The sequence below is a fragment of the Camponotus vicinus genome, unplaced genomic scaffold (assembly GCF_025532165.1).
Source record: "Camponotus vicinus isolate PSW18456_S1 unplaced genomic scaffold, iyCamVici1.0 SCAF_5, whole genome shotgun sequence".
Classification (NCBI taxonomy): domain Eukaryota; kingdom Metazoa; phylum Arthropoda; class Insecta; order Hymenoptera; family Formicidae; genus Camponotus; species Camponotus vicinus.
This window is the reverse complement of record NW_028141977.1, coordinates 18,201,318-18,228,268: the sequence shown is the minus strand read 5'-3', so window position 1 is coordinate 18,228,268 and position 26,951 is coordinate 18,201,318. Positions and strand designations below refer to the sequence as shown.

At 31.4% G+C, this 26,951-nt stretch overlaps 1 protein-coding gene and 1 long non-coding RNA gene across 2 annotated transcripts in view; one reads left to right on the top strand and one right to left on the bottom strand.

Moving 5' to 3' along the window:
* LOC145972052 (uncharacterized) lies at positions 1-21,108 on the top strand. Its single transcript, XR_014439037.1, has 3 exons — positions 1-217; positions 795-1,437; positions 20,876-21,108. It is a non-coding gene; the product is annotated as an uncharacterized LOC145972052 (long non-coding RNA).
* Positions 21,109-21,506: 398 nt separating this feature from the next.
* LOC145972285 (uncharacterized) overlaps positions 21,507-26,951 on the bottom strand; it is a 29,733-nt gene continuing 24,288 nt past the window's right edge. Inside the window, exons 3-4 of the mRNA XM_083100773.1 lie at positions 24,672-25,331; positions 21,507-23,996 (exon numbers count right to left, since the gene is read on the bottom strand). Coding sequence (XP_082956899.1) covers positions 23,229-23,996; positions 24,672-25,331 — 1,428 coding nt within the window. The 3' untranslated portion in view covers positions 21,507-23,228. The remainder of the gene's footprint in view (positions 23,997-24,671; positions 25,332-26,951) is intronic.

Here is a 26,951-nt window from a genome sequence, read left to right as displayed (position 1 = left end):
AACGAGTCCAGAGCAATTCCGGTTCTAATGCGGTTACAAAGGCGTTATGCAGTTGGGAGAATAGTATGCAAGAAATGGCGCCGAGAGTTGTCTACTAGGCAACCTTGTATCGTCGGCAAAATATAAATCTCGTCAGCGGTCAATGATTATGTAGCGCAGTACCGATAAATGTGACTACGCATGTACCATGATTGATTCTTATGATCCATCTATGTCGGTTCGTATCTCGGTAGAAAATATCGGTAAAAATTAGTTCTACATAGATAGAACGTGTTAACGCACGTGGTGTATTAAAACTCGCGTGATTGAAAAGCATATGATTTCTCGATGAAAAGCCAATTTGAGAGAAGAAAGTAGAAAAATTATCTTATCCTTTTTTAAAAAAAAGATTCCTATGAAGATAAATTTCTATGAAGAAATTCGAGAGGAAATGATCTTAAAAAAATAAACTGATTTGCTATCTACCGATTTTTTCTAAAGATAATTTTTCTAAAAATTTCATCTATGCAAAGAAATATAAATAATCTATATAATATGTACTACTATACTATAAATGAACTATATAATACATAAATAGAATTTCACATTAAAGTAGCTTTCCTATTTTTCCTTGATAAAGTTTCTAATTAATTTGATGGAAATTTCTTCAACAAGATATATTAATGATACATTAGAAACAATAAATATATATGCATCAATACATTTTTGAAATCAAGTTCGCAAAAAATAATGGCAATAATACAGATTGCTTATCGTAAAAGATAATTTATATAAGAATATATTTGTTTTTACAGAGAACGACGACATTTCTAACGTTTACTCACGTCAATCTCAGGATGATTGAACGAAGTCTTAGCAGACTCCTCACGAAATTATCTCGCCATTCTTCTAGGAAATCCTACGTTCTACGATATACATCTCGGAGATTAGCGAGCGCTCCTTCTCGTCGTGATCCCCAAAGATGACGCGTATCATCCTCGTCGCTGGCTCTTATCCCACGGATAGGAAACGTTAATGGGTGCCCTCGCGAGCGAGGTGGGCGCCCATTAAAACTAGAATCCGGCGTTTAGAGCCGCTGACAAATGTGACGCGATCCGAGGCGCGCCGTATCCTCAGCTCTCTCATCCGAGTTAATTGTCGGCCGCAATTAAGAGCCGTGTTTTATTGAACACGAGCTTGCGCGAGCGGGATCATGGGAAAGGGTTATATCGTCGTCTGGCCCGAAAAACGTTTAACGCCGCGTAAATCACGCCGTTAATTAGGCCCGCCGTCGCGAACGATGACAATAGATTCACTCGTCTCGTCTCCTCGTTTTCACCTTGAAGATCCACAATGATCCCCCCTCCGCTCGTACCTGAAGATCTAGGATGATATCGCAGCTGGTGACGATCGCAGGTGGGAAGGACGCGCGGAGAGAAAATGCTAAGAGACAAATAGGTAAGTCGGTACTTCCTCTTGTTGTACTTCGATTCTATTTATATTATTATATAATTATTTATATCCTTCGCTTGATTCGCTGCGGTAATAACGCAATAATCATGTAATTAAGACACGAGTAATCGAGAAGAGATATAATCCTCGACGTATTTAAACGAAGATACGTATTGACAAGAAATTTTTTCTCACTTTCTATGTTTTTGCTATTTACTTGAATAATTGGTTTTGTTCAAGATGAACATTATTACGAGTTTTTATGAATTAATTTTTACGCGGGAGATACGCGATATATGAGTCAATATAAATCGTTTAAATGAATTTTATAGTAAATAATGCAATAATAGAAAGGTAAAATCTTATCCTCTTTTCACTTGGAATCCAACTTTTTCGAAAGCGTTTACCTTCGATGAGTTTCGGAATAATCTTCATGCTCGTCTCATCTACGCGGTGGACAATACTTTTGACGTTGTTTACCGCACGAGATGAGAATTTCTAATGAAGATGCATGCGGATGGTTCGTAGCGAATTTCACGTGGGAAAAGTAAATATAACGGCATCCCGTTGTAATTGATTCGACGTTCCATATTAACTCTTCTATCAATGATGGTACTTCGGAATTCTTCGTATTTTAAATCTTGAGTAAATAACTCGTTTGTGTCATTTACCATATTACGTTTTACAGTACAAGACCTATAATAAAACGGAAGAGAGATTAAAATAGTGATAAATTTTTTTTCAAAATTTTATAACTCAGGATGATTTTTAATGACATAATAAATAGAAATGTAGGCTTTCCACTTATAATAATTATTATATTAATCCCTGAAATTTTTAAGAAGATTAGAAATTGAAGTGAAAGAAAGATAATTTTATAATAATCTACATCTTATAATTATTACTACATTTTTATTTTACTCTATGAGAATCATGCTACACGCAGTTGATATTATTTTCATTTTTATATCACGGAAATTCTCGAGTATCTGCCTGCATAATTATGTTGAAAGAACGGTCTGTGTGTTTACGGATAAAATTACGTAAAAGTTAGTTAGATTTATTAAAATGGGTTAAGTTAAGTACGCATAAACTCGCGTCGAGTTTTTACGGAAACGGTAAATTGTCATCGTGCCTGTTAAGGAGACAGTCTGGCAAGATGGAGCTAGGCAGATAGGACGAAGACCTTTGCACGCGAGAAATAGATGGTTACACGTTTTAACGTATAAGCACGTTTTCAAGTGCATCTTAGACGAGCAGATGATTATTCTCATGGAGCATGAGAAAGATACTAAGATGCTCCATATCTCCGAATGCTCCTCTCCCTCCTTCCTCTACGTAATTTATATCAACTTCAACAACTACTAACGCGTTCGCCGCTTCTTAAGCAGACTGAAATATTTTAATTAAGTCACGTCATTCAATTCAATTTATGAAGCAGTATATTTAATTCTGATTTTTAAATAATTTTTTTTGAAGATGAGAAGTAAAATTATCAACATTTTGTTTCAAACAGCTGCAACTTTATATAATTGCTGAAATTTATAGCTTTATCCTTTTAATAAATACATATTTGATTGCATCGAAGAACATTACAAATAATGATCTCAAAAATCAGAAAGTTCGATCTCACTGCTATTTTTAGAAGAAAGACTTCAATGAGCAATCGATATTTTCGATCGCAAGGATACACGCGTAATTTAACATTTATCTCATCAAAGTGTACGATGATGTAGTCTTGTTGCTAAATAAAATTGCGAATTTAATGTCTCGACAATCGTTACGATGAACGATAAATGCTCGGTGCGCGTAATGAAAGCTTCATTAAGTAAAATCGTTAATTATTGCACTCTCTATTATTCTGAATCCGCGTACACGCGTAAAAAAAAGGGATCTGATGCGCGATTTATGCACGCTTAAATCGCGCGTTTAATTGTATGCCGCGCACGTAATTTTGTCGCCCTTTACATTTAATTAACCCATTTCGCTGGATTTCAAGGATTGCTTGTTTCAGCCAGATTTTCGGTTTGCAACGCGAGTAGCGAGAGAAGTTCTAGAGGCAAAAAAATTTCGACAATATTAATCTTTTGCATGCAAGATAATTAATGTGTAATAAAGTGACATAAATTGATATAGAAAATGCAGATAATATAAACTTTTTAAAATAAATTATGTATATTATATTATATATTATATTATAGTGCAAAAAAATAGATTGTATTGAAAGAAAGTCATATTATATCAAGAACAAAACGAAACTAGATTGAAAAATTATATTACACTAAATTGAATTCTTTCATAAGTTGCATAAGACAAGACATATATTTTTCCTTCACTTATCAGAAAACTATAATAAATTGTTTTTTATATTTTAAACTGTATTACTTTGAACCTAGATTTTACGTCGATTTCAAAATTTTCCAAGTAAAAGCGACAGATATAATTCCGCGATGCTCTTGACATTTTAATCTCGCTAAAACAGAAAGATTGTAGGAGAACTGTCTCAAGTAGGTGTCTCAACTCGCGTTACCGAGCCCTCCTCTCTCTCTCCTCAAGCACTAAAACAATTTTCACGCGCGCGTGCGTTGCACACACGCTTAATGTACGCAAATCACAAACCTCGGCGCTTTAATAATCGTCGAGGTGCAGATAGAATGTTGAGATACACGCGCGAAACTATCGGCCGTGAAGACTCGAAACCATCGCCGCTGCCGTCCATGCCCGCAGCTTCGCGAAAGGTTAAACGGGAAGAGAAATAAGGAAGAAGAAAATGAAAAATAAAACGCAGGGAATCGTTCCTCTTCGCCGCATAATCTTATGCCGTTTGCCGAGCGATTGCGCCATTTTGAGAGCCGCGTTTAGTATCGGAAGTCGTGGATCGATCTCGCGTATCGCTGTGAATTTTTCTCGAGCACACATATGCCTCATCATTGCGCAAACCTTCGATTAGTACCCGTGAAATGATTGAGCTACAAAGTGAATCCGATGTTAATCCCGTTACTTTCGAAAATCAAACATTGCAACGGCTCATCTAACATTGCTCATCTATTTCTTGCTTTTTTTCGAGTCGCATTTTAAATCGACTTCTGTCACGCGAGCGTTTAGACATTCTTTACTTTAATGCTTTTTTATTGTATTTTATTTATTTGTATTACTAAGAGTGTGCTGTATAATTATCATAAACGGTTGTGATTGCACTGTGCGTTTAAATCTTCATATCCTTCATTAATCAGGATGAAATAATTTTTCTATTCTTAACACTGTTTTTTTATACTCTTATTTCAAACTTCGGAATATTCGGAAGCAATATCGTACGCATAATTTACCGTCAAGTACTGCCGAGTCCCCATTTCATGCAGAACCGTGAAAATTAACATACTTCTGAAAGAACATACTTTTATCTATAATAAAAAGTTATTGCATAGCTTCAATTTTATGACATGTCCCCGAGAACATTATCCGGAATACTTTGTTCTAAAGGCCTCGGGGAAAAATTGTTATCCTAAACGCAGTGAAAGTCACTATCTCGCGTAAGAGCTGTCCTGGAGCCATCCGCGGATAATCGTATGTAAGTATGCGACATAAGTGAACACGAAAGTACGGGTATGAGTGATTATTACCTATGCGGCGAGTGTATTAAATACCCAACTTGATCGAACTTCACACTAAATTTATGTTTTGTTTCTAAAAGGCATGCGGTGAGCGTAAATTGTCGCTTGCGGCAATTGTAAGGCATACAGGATATATATGTACGTACATACCTGTATTCAGCAGTCTTGAAAACTTCAATAAAGTCCGTATAAACGCGGAGAAGCTAGAAATGAAGATGAATTTTTTTATTACGGTTATGGGACAAATAATTCTATCTAAAGTAAACGTGTTATTCAACGAGTATTGTGCATTTAATATTTTATTAATATGATTCTTATCATATTACTAAAATATTATCTATACGAAACGTTTAAGGGATCTGCTATCGAGAAACACGATAATGTATGAAAATTTCTATCCTGTTACAAAGTCGTCTTAAAATTCTAAATCGGTATTAAATATTGTCATTTATTTGAGACGCACCTCGTGCTTGCTATTTTGTTCCGCAATTTTCTTGTCTTATCAAATACGGCGCGAACATGATCGTAATAACTTGGCGATAACGTCTCGTAATATAATTTGTAGCGCTATAAATCTGTTATCTATGCGTATTAAGCAGATGGAACGTAAGCAATAAAATTTGTAATTAAAGAATGTGCGAAGAGAAAATGGATATCGTTTGGATAATATTAGTATACATAAATAATTCATTGTAAATTGTACGATACAAAATTGATATTTAACTGTAATATGTAATAAGATTACGTATATTTAGATGAGCCGATGCATACATTACACTAAAGTCTCTTTCAACAGATGTAATTAGTTGCAGATACAAGTGATTTAATAATTAATGATTATTGATTCATTATTTCCTATATGTATAATTACTGTTTTATATATCTCAGAAATTATCAGATACTATCTTTTTCACAAATTTTCCAATCAATTTACAATCATTACCATTTTAAAATAATAAATAAAGTACACAGAGAAAAATATCATTCTACTGCCAAGAAAAGCGATTACTCAGTTTATTTTTCTTTTTTTAAGTAATAGTTTTCTTCAACAAAGAATATATTCTTGATAATAGTCCTAAAATATACTCATCACAAGTGTTAGAAAATCTCATTATCACGTACTCAAAAGAAGAATTTATTTTCTCTTCAAGAATATTGTAAAGTTGTATCAAAGAAAAATCAAATTTACTTTACGCCAACTCTAATGTAATAAGCAAACCAAATTTTTGTTCTAATTTAATATTCTTGAAATTTCTTAAAATACTGCACTTACTAAAATTCAGAATTCAATTAAATTTAATATATATAATTTAATATATTCAATTAAATTTAATGCTTGTGGTGAAGTTATGATATATTTGCGGATATACAAACTTATAATATACTTAAAATAAATAATATTTACTTGAATACAGTATATATACATTTTTCTCTGTGTAGATTATCATTTCTTGCTGAATATTGTAATACTAAAAAATAGCTTTTTGTATTTTTCAAGATCCTTTAAAATAATAAAAATTTGCAATTAGTTAAAAAATAAAGCAAAATGCTTAAAACTGTATTTTAAGAAACTATATAAAATAGATTTCAAATTGGGAATTTAGATAAATATTTCGAAACATATTTCTTTCGCTACGTCCTTTTGTATGCATGTCTCTTAAATTAGCGGGATGGATTTCAAAATATTTGATAATGCAAAAGAACATTTACGCGGAAAGACAGATTCTTAATGAATGACGCAGTTGCCTGATTTGTTCTATGCTGTATCATACGTTGCCCTGATTATATATATACACATAATAATGTGTACCGTATACAACGTATACTCTTCCGCTAAAGATCCGTGTAAACCCATTTAATACGCTCTTTATGACGAGATGGATATTAAAGCAATGATCGCGATGTTTGCATTTACCACGTGGCCGCCTTACTCCATCCATTATTCTTAACTGAAAGTAATTACAGAGGGAGGGAAAAAAAAATCGTATCCACGCGGATAACAACGCAGCAGGTTCGCGTGAGGAGATTAAGCTTTTTGCGTTCTCTACCGATTTCTCCTTTATTTATATTTCCTCGACACTCTTGTCTTATGCACGTACACGGGAGAGAATCCCGATTAAAGGAATACCTGGCGACCCGCGGACCGTAAACACGCTTGATGAAAAAACTATAGCGTTAAATTATCTCGTACACATTATTAGAATGTCGAAGCCACTACCACTGCGCGAGTCTCGCAGCAGGTAATGTACTCGTTATTAACATACATCTCTTCGATAGGACACCGCGGAAAACAGTGGATTATTGCCGGGAAATATTTTGCGTTCCGTCTTTGGTCTTGCTACCGTTAAGTTTCCTGTTGGGAAATATTTTTATCAGAAAAAAAAAGATATTGCTAATTAAAGTTATGATTGATTAATCTACGAGAGAAAAATCTACGAATGTAATTAACTAATAAAATATGATACACTCGGGAAATCTTAATTTTGTGGAAAGCTCGATACACAATTTTATAGCAGATATAAATAAAATGATGAGAAATTTTTATTATATATAATATATTTTGATATTTAAACAAATTTATTTAATTAATTAAAAGTATCATATTTAAATAGAATGTATTGCTACCGCGTTCCATTTAAATGTGCAATTAAATATTTATTTAAGAATATATGAATGCAACTGTACTTCTCTAGTTCTATATATATCTTACTTAGATTTTATATTTATTGTTAGTAAAAATTTTTCCATAATACTCCGTCTTAATAATCGCGATTAACTTTGTCGATGGGCAAGAAATAAAGTGGCCATTTAATCTCGATAAGAAACAGAGCACTCCTTTTCGCAGGATGTAGCTTGGGGCGATGGGAAGAAAGTTTCGCAAGAGTAGTTTAATTTTGTAGTCCGTTAGGCGATAAAACGCAGAGTGAAGATCTATGACGAACTTTATACAAACATAGAAGCAAATAACTAGCAAAGATAGACACCACCAATTAGTATAATTATTCACAACAATTATGAGTGTCTAATTATTGAAAAAATAAGGACAACACAAGAAAGGAACATTTCCCTTTCTCTCCTTTGTTACCATTATAATTAATAAATATAAAAAAATAAACTCTATATACATTAACTGTCTTCAATTTGAGAACTAGTATATTTACCAATTAAATAATTAACAGAGATAAATAAATAATAAATAATTAACAACACATAATATTCTTATAAATTTATCTAAACATAATATTCTTATAAATTTATCTAAAATTATATAATTATGTATTTCTTTTTGATATAATTAAATTTAAGTTTGTGATTGACACTTGTGATTGATGTTATCGATCAACGAAAAATAAAGTTATCGCTCACTTCACAAAACGAAACACTACCTTCTCGTAGCTTCGCATGGTTGAAAGTTTCATTAGTATAATTTATTTCTGCACTCCGTCTTAGGAACAAGAAATCATTATTGATTGAATAACAAGTTCAGAAATAGTCGTCCTTTAATTGCATGCGCGAGTTTTCGATTACATGCTCCGTTTGTCACGAAGTTTATCTTTTTGAAAAAAAAAAATTTATCTTGTATTTTATAAATAATCTTGTATCTTATGATACTCTTACAATATTTTATTATTTTTGTATTATTTGCGAAATCATTTATCATTATCTTGTAAGATTATACTTATAACTTTGAACCAAGAATATATGCATTAAAGCTGTACGAAACAATCTTTGATCTCAATAAAATGGTTTCAAGTAATCATGTTACATCGAAATAACCGATTTCTAATTAGTGCATGAAATCGATTCAAGTAATCGTTGCACTGAAACAACCGATTTCTAATTAGCGCGTGAAATCCGTTCAAGTAATTGTTACATTGGAACAACACCGATCACGAGACCGATAACATTATTCTCGATTTGTGATGTTGAAAATATTAATATCAAAATTAATGTACATTGGCTATACTAGAACAATCGATTTTGAAATCAGTACATGTGTGCAATTCTATTTAATAAAATACAGCACACAATTTAAAATTTGAGTTATATTTATATATATTAAAAAAAAGATATAATTAAAATATATATCAAGAGATTATTTTTATTCTTGTATGTTCATCTGTGTGTTCATTCAAGTTCAAAATATACGTAAATAATTATTACTGTAATTATTATTGTTCTACTTTTCAAAATTTCTTTCAAGAAAAAAGTTTTGTAAACAAATTAATTTTCGACTATTTTCGTGAAGAATCTTCTACCACCAGTTCGAAGATATAAAAGATGTTTATTCATCGCCATGAACAGTTATAGTCAAATAATACTTATTTAACATGCATATTTTATTAACATATTTTCATTTAATTTGCATATTTGTTGATCTGACTCTCATTTCTTTTCATTAAATTTATAAATAGAGGACTTTAACAAATATTTATCGCCGAACTTTAGAAATGACCAGAATGGAAAAATAATAACGGAGGTGATATTCCATGTAATTCTATTCGCTACAATTTGGTTCTCCGCTTCTCGTCTCGCCGATTGATTAATGATCAAGGAGCGAGTCAAGTTGCTCTTTAACCGTACGGACGCGCCCCGTTTCGCCTGAAATTTATTTGTTTCACACTCGAGCGGCGGGTGTGTCGACTTGCGGAATGATACATAAATCAGCTTTCCATATTCGCCATCTTCTTTTCCCCCGTTCCCTCCTTTCGAATTCGTAGCTCCCACGATATGGATCGTTATCTCAGCAATGGATCCGGAACCGGCGAGAAGTGTCACGGACATTTTGAGAGGTTTCGTGAAATTTCGCAATTCGTATGAAACGTAAAGAAGTGAAGAGTTTACTCAGATGTATACTCCACACTCATAAAATTTCTGCAAAAATTTCACGTTTCTTTTTACGTCAATATTGTAGTACGTATTGGCATTACTGAATTATACTAATTGTCGCGACATAGTTTTAAGTAAAAATTAAAAGTAATATTGTTTACATGCAAAATATTACATATTAATTTTTATTGATACATCATAACTATTAATTTATAAATATCTAAAGGAAATTAACTGCTGTGATATAAGCAACAATCTAAGTATAGAATCTTTAATCAGAAAGCTGATTTATAAGATTAGGAGGAAAGAAGGATTGCTTCAACTGACAACGAATTCACTTTATAATTAATGATCTCTATAATTATTGAAGATACGTTGCTTATGAATATCATATACACTTTATCATTCTTCCCCTTTTTTTAAAATAATTAAAGGTGGAACTGTAAATATAATATTTAATGGAGATTAACTCGTTTAATCCGTTGATTAACACGCTTAATCGATTGACTTGATTAACTGAAGAAAAAAACAAACCGACTTAAAGTTGAAATAAATTAAAAAGTCAAATTTGACAGAGAGAGAGAGAGAGAGAGAGAGAGAGAGAGAGAGAGGAGGAGGGAAAGGGGAGAAACAGAGTTTTAAATCTGCTTGATATTGAATTGTATGTAATTGTTTGTTTTGTAATATATCTTATTAATTTGTTATGGGCGATTCTTATGGTTGGTTTGTCGTCTCTTGATAGTAACCAATAATTAACTGATACTTTCTACTATGATATTCCATACGTGCGTCGACATTAATCGACGCTAAAGATAACGTGCAAAATGCATCTGACGTATAGAGTTCAAGAAAATAAATTGCTTCCGTGCAAAATGCTCCATATTGGCTAATATTAATCAAAATATGTGTGTCTCTCATTTACATTTATGTTAATATTTATAAAATATTAATGTTTTTAAGAATGTGAATTTTTAAAATAGGTGTATATAATAAAATATGTATATATTATCAATATGCATATATTATATAAAAAACATATGTTTTTTAAAGATATTTTATAAAGATATATTTTTTAGATATTGTATAAATGTCAAAAAAATTTTTTTGTTTACGGAAACTATTGATATTATAATATTATATATAATATTATATATATTATATTATAATATATATATAACTATTGATTTAATAATTCCTTGCGCATCACTATTGAATGGAATATAATTAGAATTTGTCGTAGATATTGTTGATAAAGAAAGAATGAACTTGCTATTGTACTAGCCTGTCACAGATTCTATCAATAAGAATCTTAATTATCTTATTATTATATAACTTACATACACACATATATTTTATATACATATAATGTGCACATAATACTCGGAAATTATCAAAAACATCAAAATTTGTGTCAAATTACATGATGTGTAATTCGGGAAATTACGATCCATTTTTCATATTCGCGAACGTATACAAAGTGTAACGTAGACTTGCAAAGTGATATTTGATTAGCAAATATGTCACTCGCGGCAACGTATCGGACTTGTCAATTACATAGTCAATAATTACCGAACACGTTTATTGCTGACCGATATTATTCCGGATTATATTTCATGGATGACGCTAATGACCTTCTAATATCTTCCACTAATCCGCCCAACAAGGTTTCTCGTGCGATATACATAAATTTTATCGCGCCGTCTCTTTTCTATTTCCTTTTTATTCTTATCCAGATCATGTGCAATTATGATCCGATTATCGATAAACCGACATTTATAAGTTAATGAAGATGTGAGGGACTAATTAATTTGATATTATAAGAGAAATTAATTAATTTATGTTTTTAAATATTATCAAAAGCGATATCCAAATCTTCTGAAGAGACAAAAGATTTTTATCCATAAAATTTTCATAAAATCTTATTATTAAATTATAATCATTAAAATAATATATTTAAAAATAATTAAATAATAATAAAATAATTTACAATAAAAAATATTTAAATATATACAATATTAGATATAAACATATATATATATATATATATATATATATATATATATATATATTATATATGTTATACAAATAGATATTTTTATCTTTTTTACTTGTTTATTTTCTTTTAATTTTATTTCATAAATCTTACGGATATAAACGTCTATAATTTTTAACTTGATTAATAAGGTGCATGATATATGTCCAAAGAAAAAGATATTGAAGAGTACGTTAAATAACGATTATATATTCCTTCGTTGTGAAAGAAATATAGTAACTCGTGGGAACCAGAGCCTCTAGCTATGGACGCACGTTGGGCAATAACTCCGCGAACTGGTTTATTTGGTTGCCGGCATATTACATATCGTGATATTCATTGCGTTCGATCGACGAAATTATATCGACCGCAAATACGATGTCGTTTCGTGGTTGCCAAGGCCACAGATGCGGCATGTAATCGAAGATTTATTTATTCTCACCGGAGATTTATTTATTCTCGTGTAACGCGATCTCTTAGTATCGCGTAACTTGCTTTTAATCCTGTAATTGCCGAGATTCTTGGTGACTTACACCTGTCTGGATCATGTATGAAATATGCTTTATCAGCAAGCAAAACATCTAATCGTTTTGATATCGTGCTTATATTTATCAAACAGAGAAAGCAGTGCAACTATAATATAATTTAGAGAAAAAAAGGAAAAAGAAAAAACAATTATGTTTAAAATATTATGTTTATATGATTTAAAGATTTATATATAATTTATATAATTTTTAATTATACATTTTGTTTGTTAATTAGTGTATCTGGAAACAAGATTAAAAGCAATTTTTGTTACATAGTCTCTGCGTCCGAAACATAATTAGCCCCATATCCGTTAATAATGAGGGTTTCTGCGAGCAATAAATCGTGGATAATTAACGTTAGAATGCTACGGATGGAATATCAAGTATATTGCATTTTCTCTTCGCAACATCGAGCTGTCAAACTATTTATTGATTCGCAAATATCGCCGACCCGGCGTATGTTTGATAGACAAATTATTTAAGCGATTTGTAACCACAATAATTGATTGCGATTTAAACGTGAACACAATTGTGCAAGGAATCACGTTTGATATCTCACTCAAGGAGAACAAGATTAATCCGCGAGTTTTGGCGGTCTTTCTGAGAATTACATAATAATATATCTTGTAATATATTCTTTGTCTCTCTCTCTCTCTCTCTAATAATAATAATAATATTCAATAATCAGTAATAATATTTATTTATTTTTTTAAATGATGCTACGAATATATATATATATATATATATATATATATATATATATATATATATATTATTTAATTAAATAATTGCCAACAAAATTCTTATTAAAACTGTAGAATTAAAAACTTTATTTTTCTAAAGAATTCTTTACAGAAGAATTCCTTCTAATTTTTTTATTAATTATTATTTTGGTGAAATTCTGAAAATATGCTAACTTTATAAGAATGTAGTTATCTGTTTCTCTGTGCTAATTTCAAATGACAATTGTTATGATTATTATTTATTCACGTGTAGGAAGCTGCGTTAAGAATATTTAAATTTAAATTAATTTAATCGACGATGTGCGCTCTCCGAGTTCAAACTGTGCAATTTCATTTGGCAAAGTGAAATTTAATTGATCGTAAACGCAACGGCGATTACAATTATCGAACTTGATCATATATTATTTATTTAAATGATGGTATTAAAAAAATCATTATTTTTTATATTTTCTGTTTATATATTTAAATACTTTAATCAATCTGGATTAATAAATAAATAAAATATTGTAAAGTATTAATTATCTGTTTTTTTAACCATTTTTATGATAATTAGTTTTTCTGATATCTTATAGTAATTAAATTTTAAATTAAGATTTAATTAAAATTTAATTAAATTAAATTAAGAATTAATTAAATTATAAAAAACATAACTTGATAAATATTTTTTAACCAAATCGAATACAAATATCTTTGAATATGTAAGATAGAAACATTTTAAAAAATTTTTATGTGTCATGGATAACCACGTAATTTTACGTAGTAATAGTTGTAATTTACTTTGCATAAATAAAACTGCGTAGAATTTTGTCTTCGTTCGTATTAACAGAAAAAAATTTGTTAACGTAAGCAACGCTTTCGCTCTTTTAGCGATTCGATGTTGCATGTAAGCCATATGTACATATATTTCCATACAAATAACTTTAGGTAGGTGGTGTTCGAGACATAATATCGCATTCACATTGAAAGATAACAGGTCGGTACTTAGTGCCCATTTATGTCACTGGCGCGATAGATCGAAGCCTCTCGTAAAACAAGTAGTCCACACGCACATTCACCAAACATATTGTGCAACGCTAATGGATTGAGTTTATTCATGCGGTCGCTCAATGACTCTGATCGCACGAGTTCCATGTGGATTTCGTCATGGTTTTGTTACACGGAGAAAGTATCGTATCGTCAATCGTATAACGCGATGACGATGAGAAATCTTGATAAAATTTTAAATAAAAACCAGCCAATCTCTCCGCATTAAACTTTGTCGCGATATCAAAACTCAAATTTTGCTTAAAATCATTATTTTTTATATTTCTTCTATCTATAAATCTATAAATCTTATCGAATTATAGATAATTCGATAACACAGAAATTTTCGATTTATTATTAAAAATTCTAGAGCCGTTTTTATTTGTTATGGACCGATTGATTTTTTTACGCAACGCTATCGCGCTATTAATAATTTTTATCCGTACGATCTTTATAGAAAGAATCGATGAGTCTCCTATTGTGATCTAGTCTTTGTAACATTTGAACTTATACCTGTAAGGTGATTATACGTATTGCTACCGTAATGAAAGATCAACTCGATTGCTTCAATCTTTTCAACTTTGCTTCTGGTTATATTCTCTCTTGAGGGTAAGAGAAAGCACGGCTGTACAACTTTATACATTAATGATCTCAGAAATTCTGCCATAAGGTTTCCTATACACCAGACCTATCCAATCCGTCTATCGCTGCGTGATTCTTAGTCAATCACGGCGTGAGTCTTGCTCAGTTGGAAATATATAGTTGATATATGACGTTGAACTAACGTCGAAAACTAAATGTTAAAGTAATGTTGAAATTCTGATCGCATCGAAATGATACAAATTATTAAAGTTTTTAATTGAAAAAAGTGCAAAAGTGCAATTTTATTTGTAAATTAAAAAAAATAAATTATAAGATATTATATAATATTTATTTATTTTCACTGTAATATGCTCTCAGTCTTGTAAATCTAAAAGACAGAAAAAAAGAAAATTCGGTAGTCGGTCAATGTGTGTCTGTTGGTCATGAAAGTCGATCATATTTTAATAAAGATTGGGCAGGTCTGCTATATAATCTTTCATACATCATTTATATACAATTGTTATTCTTTTATTTTCGTTCAGGTTTTTTAATCTTTTCTAATTCTTCCTTAACTAAAAATTTTTCTAAAATTTTGCTTGTAATTTATTCCAAATTTAGAAATTATTCTATCTGTCTTTATGTCTCTTTATATCTAAACGTAACATTTACTTAAGTAGAAAAAGAAATATAAAAATCTAATTGCGCAAATTTAAAGAAAAATTCGCAAATGCATCGAAATATTTTAAAATATAGAAATAAATTGCGTGTGATATAATAATTAATGTAAGTAGATAATGTTTGAGAATTATAATAGAAAGAGAATTTATTTTTTAAAAAGAGAAAATAATTTTGTTAAGAAAAAATTGGCAAATTATTTAAGGAATTAAATTATTTAAGGATTATTTAAGGAATCGAGAGGGCATTCGGTGATTCCGAGATAGTCTGTACAAACTATCTAGTATTAATCAAGAAAAAGCATTTAACGTTCCGCGCGAAGAACAATGCCGTTTGCTCTCGTGTTGCAAACTCTTAAATTCTTAAGACGGCAAGCAACTCTCTTAGCGAGATATAATTTCGTCTCGCGATAGCGCACTTACACGATCCCGCTCGGTGTTTTACGTAACGTTCGCGATTTTTTTTTTTAACTAGCCGCGAGAAAAATCTTTTTCGCGCACGGGAATCCTTTCGCCGTCCTTCTGCCTCTCTCTTTATCTCTTTCTTTTTTTCGAGTGCGAGCGCAGAAGAAAGTCGAATGATTCAACTTTCGTAATCATTAAGAGCAGTACAGTCCAACGTTACGTTTTACATCGCTTCCCCAATTAAGCGTATTTAGCAACCGCGATTGCGGTCGGCGTCGCGGTTACAATCCAATTGTCAAATGACTTCAATTACATGATTATATTGTATGTACATAGGCGGTTGTCCCTCGTTAAAATTGCACATTCCGCGGTGAATTTGGAACCGATTTTCCTCACTCACTCACGTAATTTTTCACGAAAGGCTCAATTATGAATATGTAAATTGACGGTGAACTATAAATGTTATGAATATGTAAATTGATGATTATAGAGTGTATACTTTTTTTAGTTACATATAACTTTATTACGTAAACAATCCTCTTTAGCGTTTTCCAAGAATTTGCTTCTAAAAATTAATTTATAAAATAATAAATTTTATCAGATTACAATTAAATAAAATAATAATATAAAATAATTACAATTATAGATATTAATAATATAAAATAATTACACAATTATAGATTACAATTAAAAATTATAAAATAATAAATTTTATCAGATTACATTTTATAAATAATGGAGGCAATAATAACGAGGATAATTCTACACTTTCGAATTTTCTTCCCGATTATGCCAATTTAAGACACTTTGCATATACAAATAATCCTCGTTACGTTATAAATTAATCGGCGAGACGCAAAATGCCCCGTCCCTTCCACAAATTCCATAATTACTGAACAATTTATATGTTATACCGAAAATTCTCTGCGTCATGCGCGTGCATTGCTAATTAATGGAACAAATAATTAAAAAAAAAATAACATGAAAGCGGTCGGTCAGGTGAATTTTCTCCTCGACCATCGAGTTCAGCAGGTCAGTCGTCGTACTTGAAGTGGACCTCGGTCCGGTGCTTACATTCTGTATCGCCAAGGATCGTAATGCACCGTGTTGGTGCATAACCAGTTCTTAACAGACTTCTTATCTGATGCTACGGCCGGTCCAAACAGATAGTCTCGAATCGCCTGTGCCGATTCAGAAACTCGTGTAGGTCATGGATATACGAGGTTGGAAATAATTTGTCGCTGACAAATGAAATAAAATAAACGGATAAATTATTTGTCTCAACTATATGAACGAGTCTTACAGAAAATCTGATAAATGTCTGAAGGTATTAAAATGAATTAATAATTATAAAAATATGTATTTCTAAAGCTCTCTAGCCAAATAGTAAAAAAATTATAATAGAAAGATACCTAAAGATATTTAAGAGATCGAAGTATCTCTCTTTAATAGTCTATTAAGATTTATGTATATTTGTTTTGTATTCCTTTAACTTTATAGTTTTGCAGCTTATAGTACTAGAAAACTTTGATGTTTTAAATATTCTTCATTTTTTGCCTGTAAATATAAATTTACTGATAAAGTTATTGGTTATTTCAAGTCATAAGATTCTATAATGTATTTCTCGATGTTGCGTGTAGATATATATCGCAAGATATCTCATTTAAATTAATTTCGCCAAGGCAATCTCACTGAAGTTATGCTGACACTGTAGGACATATATTGCAAATACTTTAAATCACTCTTTTTCGCATAACTTTACATTTAATACTTTTTTTTATTGCAACGATTTCGAAATTGATATATTTTTATCATTGTGAAAAAAATATACGTTGAACATTGCTGGTACTTTCGCGTAAGTGCGTATAATTGAAACAAGGCCAATTATTTCCGGGAAGCAGCAACCGGTATATCATCTAACTTCTAATTTTCCATTAGTTCCAAGTCGAGTAAGAGAAAGCTCATGTAAATTATTATTTATATATGCAGATCGTTAGATCTCTTTCGTGAAGTTTCATGAAAGGAGCTCTTTCAGAGCTCTTTGGATATTTTTATGATAACATATAAAATATAGTAAATATTTTTGTTTAACATACTTCTTACATATTGAATGCATTTTATTGTCGCATTTTCCATAATTTAACAATGTATAGTAATTTAACAACAGTAATGAAGATTTAGATTGGATAAATTATGCTTATTACTACAAAAACTGGTTTTGCTTAGTAAAGTTTTCTATCTTTTTGTAACATAAAATATATATATATAGGGTGTCCCATTTAAGTTGATAATGCGAAATATCTCAAAAACGAAGCATTGAAGAAAGAAATGTTTTAAACAAAAGTTAATTGACTTTAAGGGGGCCATAAGATGGTGTCATTGGTTTGACCTTGAAAAGTCGTTTGAAGGTCACGTGAAGGTCACCTTCAATTTTTTAAACAGAACCCCCTATTTTTTATTACTTATTCTTGTAGCTTATCTCGAGAGCTTTCCAAAACACTATAATAAAGTATTTCTTCATTGAGTACTTTTCGAGTTATGAGGCTTGAAATAATTTCTTAATTTTACATAAACCATATAATATCTAGTAAAATATTCATTTTTCGATTATCTTATCTTAATACTTTTATGTACAAAATAATGAGAGAAATCAATTGGTGTAATGAAAACACATAGTTGTTTTGAAGAAAAAATATGTAATTTGCAATTAACAATTCCATACTTTTTTTTAAAAACAACTGTATGTTTTCTTTACACCAATTGATTCCTCTCATTATTTTGTACATAAAAGTATAAAGGTAAAATAATCGAAAAATGAATATTTTACAAGATATTTTACGGTTTATGTAAAATTAAGAAATGATTTCAAGCCTTATAACTCAAAAAGTACTCAATGAAGAAATACTTTATTATAGTGTTTTGGAAAGCTCTCGAGATAAGCTACAAGAATAAGTAATAAAAAATAGGGGGTTCTGTTTAAAAAATTGAAGGTGACCTTCACGTGACCTTCAAACGACTTTTCAAGTTCAAACCGATGACACCATCTTATGGCCCCCTTAAAGTCAATTAACTTTTGTTTAAAACATTTTTTTCTTCAACGCTTCGTTTTTGAGATATTTCGCATTATCAACTTAAATGGGACACCCTGTATATATATATAATATATATATATATATATATATATATATATATATATATACATATATATATATATATATATATATATATTATAGCATCTGTGAGAAAAAAAAAATATATATATATAAAATAATGCTTGTATCACATCTTCACTTTAAATAAAATCATGTCATGTCAAGAAATCTGCCGGTAAATGCGTTTCTCAAGTGGTTTTATATAACTGTTAAGGCAACTTTCGACCTAAGGTTAGCAGTCTGTTAAGTTGGGCATCATAAAAAGTCTAATGAGCCATGAGCCTAATTAACGACGCGTCGATGATGACTCGACGCTAAGAGTCCACTTGGGACTAGGCATAATGCCTCAAAAGCTTTGTCGTGTACGTCGTGTCTTTGCTAAGCAAGCAAAATCTTGCTCAAGATCTTCTTCACTACTATATTCTCTGAAGATGCCATTTCTCTCGATCAGATTAGGTGAATGAAAGGCAGAGAGAATCGCGGTATAATGGTTTATAGTAATGGCAAAAGAAATGAGAGAAAGAAGAGGGGAAAGGGGAATGAAAAATAAGAAACGGATTGTTGAATGGACAAAGAACGCATTCGTAATTGATGCAGCTATTGTTCGATTTCTATGCGATAACTGTAAATTATATTGACAGCCATTTGTTAAACAAGTTTTAGTCGGAAATAAAAAATTTAATGACAGACTAATTAAGAAATTTTTATGAATAAAAACATTTAAAAAATGAAATCTAAATTAGATTTTACGGTTGCGAATTTTGAATACATTGCGAATCTGAAATACATAATTAATTTATGATATATTAAATTAAATATATGTGTGTGATCTGTGATGGAAATGTTTTTTTCACAATTATAAATTTTATTATAGAAAATCAAGTTTTTTTAGGAAAAATTTACTTTGTATTGTTCTTTTTTGTAGCTTTTTAATTAATTTTTAACACAAAATATATCTTGCTAATATTAAATAATTAAAGTACTATTAAAGTAACATTCATTCACACAAATCAACATTATCATTGTAATTTTTACAAAGTAATTTGTATTGCAATATATGTACTTTCTTTCATATTTTATTTTTATATACTAACATCTTTATCAAATTTAAAGATATTTTTCTTGCATACTATTTATATAGTTCTCTCTTTCATCGATTCTTCGATTCATTTATATGATCCATCACAGACACGCTTGACCTTGCATGTGCTGTACGTGATCCAGCGAATCTGTAATTTCGCATCTTGCGAGCATCCGCTCGCAGCATCCACGCTTCTGCAGATCGTTTTCGTAACCTGATATGTTACAAACCATCACGTGCCGGTGATTTGCCATTATTATGTGCATACCTAAGATACATTCCAACATTCTACAGTCAAATGCCAGTTTATTTTTGCGCTTTACAATGTAAGAACGTAAGATTCTCCCGCCGGGATCTTGCAGTCACAGATGCACAGATGACTTTATTGGATTTTATTTTCGAATTTATTTTATTTTGCATTCTATTTTCGGAAACACAAATACGCGAATAAATTTTATATCTCGAAATTTCTAAATAGTTTAATTAAATGCAAATAAAAAATACTTTTCGCACAAAAGAAATCACATTATTACATACTATACATATGTTCGAGCTCGTAAGAAACTAGAATCACGTCGACATGAAATTGCAAATTGATATCTGGTAGCATAAAATGAAGATAAATATTTCATGTGAACGCAAGTACATATGGCTTATAGTATGTTATATACGTTAATGGTAAATCTCGTCTCATAACTTTCTTCAAAAATATGATGTATCTTTGAAAGAGTCATACACTCACAATTCATTTGAATATTAACGAGCGATTTGTGTCGCGTGGCAGGATTTATGATAATTCCATTGGCCCCAAGAGAGAGAAACGTCATCGCGCCGACGATTTATTGTCTACATATTCTGCCCACGATGCACCGTTATACTTCAGATGTACGTCGCGATTGCACTTTATTCTAAACACAAAGAAGACGAGAGAGAAAGAGAGAGGGAGAGATTTATTCTTCGAGAAATGCACCACTTAAAATGTATTTTATTTTTATGAATAAAAAAATAATTAAAATAAAATTTATTTATTATGAAATGGCAATAACGTGTTGTTGATCTTGAATATCGCTTATATTTTAATAGTTTATATTTTAATATTTTAATAGTTTTCAGAAAGGAAAGACTTTTTTATTTTTCAATGAAGATAAATAAAACACAGATTTTTAATATAAATTAAGAAATATTTGAATATTTCATTTTTTATTGTCTTTATTTTATATTATATTTTGAACAGAGATAATTTAATCTATTCACAATTGAATATAACTATACAATATAAATGTTTATTTGTAACTTAATGCACTTCGCATCATAGACAGAATATATATATATATATATATATATATATATATATATATTTCTATTAATATGCAATGAATTTATATTAATAAAATATATTACTGTACCAAATAATATACATGATATCGGTATTTCAGATACTTTGCTGAATTTATTACATATTCCTCATTATAGATTTATATGAATTTAATTTGGTTTGATTTGATTTGACTTGATTTATGTTTTTAACATACATATATTAGGTCTCTCGGACCTAATTTCAAAATCTATTTGTTAAAAAAATTATATACTTGATATTACACAATTTTCATGTTTTATCGGAAAATGATTAGAAAATGCATTTATTTATTTACGTATCTAAATTCTATTTGATTGATTATTTCATTTCTCATGCCTCTTTCTTCTTACTTAAAAATTCCTTAGAAAGGGCCTCTCGAATTTTTTATTTAAATTAATCCATATATCTCAATTAATTTAGATAAAAATTTTTATGATTGAATGCAAATGTTACATTACTCACTGTAAAAATCCATATGATAGTTTTCTTCTGAAGTTTTTACAACAAAGTTGCTCTTGTAATAGATTCTCAATGTTGCTATAGAAACACTCTATTAAAAGAAAAATATTTACTTTGAAGTGGAAGCTCGGTTATTCTTCAAACAACCGGTTCTCTGGCAGCTACTTTCAAATACGAGGAGATACAAGCTCCTACAAACGGGGTAGACTTTCCGATTGCATTTGCAGTTGCCATTTGTGTTGCAACTGACAATTGGGCTTCCCATGCTGCAATCACATGTTGCAGTTTCGGCGAACGGACTATTAATTATTCGATGCAAACGATTAGGAAACGATCTATTCCTCGATTCTTCGGAATCATTCCCGATATAAGAGCTAGATCATCATAATAATTGAATGAATGCTAAGAAGATTTCGATTTCCAAATATTGAAGTTGAAATATCTATAATATCTGTTGCGCCAACTTTGCGTTAATAATGAGTGGTTGATTTTCCTTTAATGTTATTTCTATTGTCATCTCTTAATAATATCTTAATAATTAAATAGTATTTAATTTTTAATTTAAAAATTAATGAAGTAAAATATTTTCTATTAATTATAGATTGTATGGAAATCACAAGAATCTGGAGATTTTAAGATTTTAAGTTTATAAACTTTGTTTTATCGATTAGAAATTTTATAAATACTTACTTCAAAAAAACATAGATCTGTGCATATAAATCTTTGGAATCAACAACCAGCGGTTTACAAAACGAAAAATAAATTAGTTTCAAGTGAAGAAGTAAGGAGAGAAATAAATTCAATTTATCGACACTCAATTTAATATGATTTCTCGAATCTTACTCCAAATTGTTAAATATTATATTAAATTAATATATACGGAGTTATGTACATTGAGATTAATTCAATAAATACAGGAACTGAATAAGGCACAGTGCAAAGATTATATACCATACCATTTTATATACCACTTCAATCTCGCGCAACCTTACTTTAATTGACTAAATATCAGATTAAAAAAATGCACATTTTAAAAATTAATTTAATACAATTTCCTTTTCTAATTATTATAGCATTATCTCTTAATGCAAGCAACTCGATATGTCCTAGAAAATGCTTACGAACGTGTACTAACCTCACGTAAAACGTGAAAGCTTGCGGTCTATTTCCGATCAATTTACTAGCGAGAAACACGTCTGCAAGTGCATCTTCCTTCGAACATCATAATGATGCGGTCGCAACAGCATTTTCACTTCATTCTTCGTCAACTTTATCAACTTTCGAAATACAAGTATCTGTCTCTTTTTTCGAGCAGAGATCCCTACGCGTTGCTCTGTATCGGTGTCAGGATGCTGGACTCCTGATCAGAGTTGGGCGGTGTCAGGACCATCTGCGGCGCCACGTTACCCTCAGGATCGGCGCGATCGACACCAGTCTCGTCGCCGGATTTAGCTAATCCGACAGCGTTGTTGACGATGCACTTCTTGAAGTGAGTCCTCATGTTGCTACTCTGCGAGAACCTGCCACCGCAGTTGGAGCAGGAGTATGGCTTAGTGCCAGTGTGGTAATTGAGATGCGTCTTGAGATGGTGCTTCTTGGTGAAGGCCTTCGAGCATAGGTTGCACTGGTACGGCTTCAGACCGGAGTGCAGCCTAGTGTGTAGGGTCATGTTGGAGCGATCGGCGAACGCTTTCTGGCAGACCTGGCACTGATACGGCCGTTCGCCGGAATGGGTCCTCAGATGTTGCTTGAGCAGCATCTTCCGCGAAAACGCTTTGCCGCATTGCTCACACTGATGCGGCTTCACGCCCGTGTGAATGCGCACGTGCATGTTGTAGGCCACGCGTTGGTTGAAACTCTTGCCGCATTCCGCGCAGCCGTACTCCTTGCGATTCCGATGGATCTTCATATGCGAGCTCAGGTAACCACGATCGTTGAAGTACTTGCCGCATTCCGGACAAGTCGCAGCGAACTCCCGCGTGCCCTCGTGCACGCTGCGGTGGTACTTATAGTTGCGCAGCTGCGAGAATTGTTTGCCGCAATCAGCGCAACGGAACGGCTTCTCGCCCGAGTGTGTTCGGCTGTGCACCTGCGATGATCACGTAGACATCATCATAAGCGAGATGTATAGCTGCTTAGGAATATGGGATCGAAAATAAGGTGAAAAAATGAAAGGAATCAAATGAGACTTTGAATCTTTGCTTTCTCTTCTATGATCTTGCAATCAGCGCGATCAGGTAGATATAATCACATAGACGAGGTGTATAACTAAGTATAATATAAGTTTAAGAATACGGGATTGAATATAAGGTAGAAAAATGAAAAGGCTCGAACGCGACTTTGAATCCTTTGCTTTTCCTGTGATTTTGTAATTAACGTAGATATTGATAATCTGACTTTACACAGTAATTATTTATGATTATGAAGTGTCGAAGAGGAAAAATCGTGTTAAATGTCTTAGTATCTTATCTTTTAATAATCAACTTTTAATAATGCGGGCATATAAGCACATATATGATGAAGAATTAAGATGCCTACATCAAGCATATAAAGCCATAAATGAAAAGTGTGTGACATTAGTTTAACATTAACTATGATGTCAAATTTCTAAATTTTTGTGAAATTAAAGTGCAGAATTAAATAGTTAAATCTTACAAAATGTATCTAGCTGCGGCTGAAATCTATGAAACCTACATTTTCCGCAGGAATATAAACACGCAGTCTTTAAAAACGTTAGCTGACTAATTCTTTGGATAAAAAATACCTTGAGCGAGGCTCTCGTGACGAAGGTCTTCCCACACTGGTCACACTTGTGATCGTCGGCCGATCGTCCAATCTGAGTCGCTTCGATAGTCCTGACGATTGTCTCGTTGTTATTGTTATTATCGCTATTAACAAGAATCCTCGCGATCCTCTCCTCCTCATTCTTCTCCGTGTTCGCCATCTCCATCCTCGAAGACTCCCTCTTCTCGTCGGACTCGATCGTGTCGCAGAGTCTGCTGATCGGATGCGACAATTCGTGTTTCTGCGGCGTCTGCGGAACCGGAATCGGCGTCGTATATCCGCCGGCATTCGTGATAACGCTGTCGTTAACGGCAGGCAATAATCGCGTAGGCGTGTTGCTGACGTTTCGAACGGGCGGATCGTTGCTCCTCGACGAGTTCGCAAGCGGTGCGATTTGATTGCAGGGTGCGAATGGAGCTGGCGGAGATCGATAGATCTCCTGCATGTTCGTCTCTGGAGCACCGATCATCTCGCATAATCTCGTATCATTGCTAAAGCTCATCTCGGAATTGGTAGGAACTTCGACAGCGTAAAACCCGTCGTTTCTCGATGGATTCCTATTCGGGGAATGGATCTTCGGGCTCATCGATATTACCGTAGATCGAGTTGGTTCTGGAGTTAGAGGCTTCTTTTGAATTTCCTGCAACAGTTATCGAATTGTCTTTTTACGCAATTAATTCCACTTTTCTCTTTGAAAATAATTATTCTAATTTAAATAACAAAGTAAGGTGCCTTTTACACTTTAAAATTAATTGCAAAAATTTGTTTAATATCGCTCTTCTATTTTTATGTTTACAATATTATTTGTTAAAATATTTTAAATATTCCTTATGTATATTCATTATTTAAAACAATATCATGAAAATTTTAATATTTTTGTTATAATAAAAATAGTCTGTTTTTAAATTTATCTCTAAAGAAAGATATATTTAAGTAATCATTTCAATTATAAAGAAATGTTATAAACATATTAGTGTAATTTTCCAGAAAAAGCATAATTATGTTTTTGCGCAATTCAGCGTATCTGCAAAAAAATCGGACACTCGTTTACAATCAAATGCAAATGATTAAATCGAATTTATTCATGTTCATTAACTTTACGACAAGGAAAAAAGGCGACCGTGGCGTATCAGCCGTGAAAATTCGAAATCAGACACAGTACGCGCATTTCAATGAGCTAGAAAGTAATATCTAGATTTAAATGCCATCGTTTTTTTATTACTTTTACGGTTGGTTTCAAATACTCATCAATTTAGGATAATCTTGAAATGTTATCGCGAGTTTTCTATGAAATTGTCATCTGACTCCATCTTCTCTAGTTGCAACAATGATCGTCTCATTTAAAATAATATGTGGAATTATGATATTTTATAGAATTGGAAGTCTAATGTTTTTTTTCACGAAGAACCGCAATTGTAGCGCTAATTTATATTATTAATCACTTTAGCTAGTATTTTCTTAATAGGATTAAAAATTAACTTTCACGAAATAATTTTTATCCCCTAATATTTATTCTATAGGAAAACGTGTCATCCATTGCAAATTTATTCAGACATTGAGAAACAGTTTCTAAACACCACGATCAGGCCTAGGGTATAACGCAAGAGTCGTGTACATCAATGGTTTCCCATCTCTCGAATGCTAAATAAAATGACTATGGCACAGTGACTATAGCCGCGCGCAGGAATGTGTATAATGAGCAATTGATAGAAACAGAAGAAAGCGGCAATTAGAAAGTAGTTAAATTGTGACAATTTGACGGACATTATCGATCGTTTGAATGCAATAATCAAATGACCCTGATGTGATAAGAAAAAAGCGGATTTATTAAAATGCATACTTATTTGCGTCTATTGTTATTGTATTTACATTCAACGGAATATAAATAATCGGGATTGAATTCATGAAATAGGATTTTTATATCGGGAGTACAATATTGATCATAATATTTTCATAAAATTTACCGCATTAAATTATAACTTTCACGCTTTTTTTCAATATTTTTGATCGATTTTTGCTATCAATCATCATGATACTTTATATCTGCCGTTCTTTTTATATCGTTTTTCAGTACTTCTTATCGCATTTATTTGCGAGAAAAGTTTCATGCTAAAAGCGTGATAACTCGACTGATTTCTTTTTTTGTCATAAAACGCGCGATAGTATTTATATAATTATAATATTGAAAATATTATATTAACTATAAATAACACATCTCTCGATTAAAAATCCTCGATTAAAAATTTATGTTACATATTTG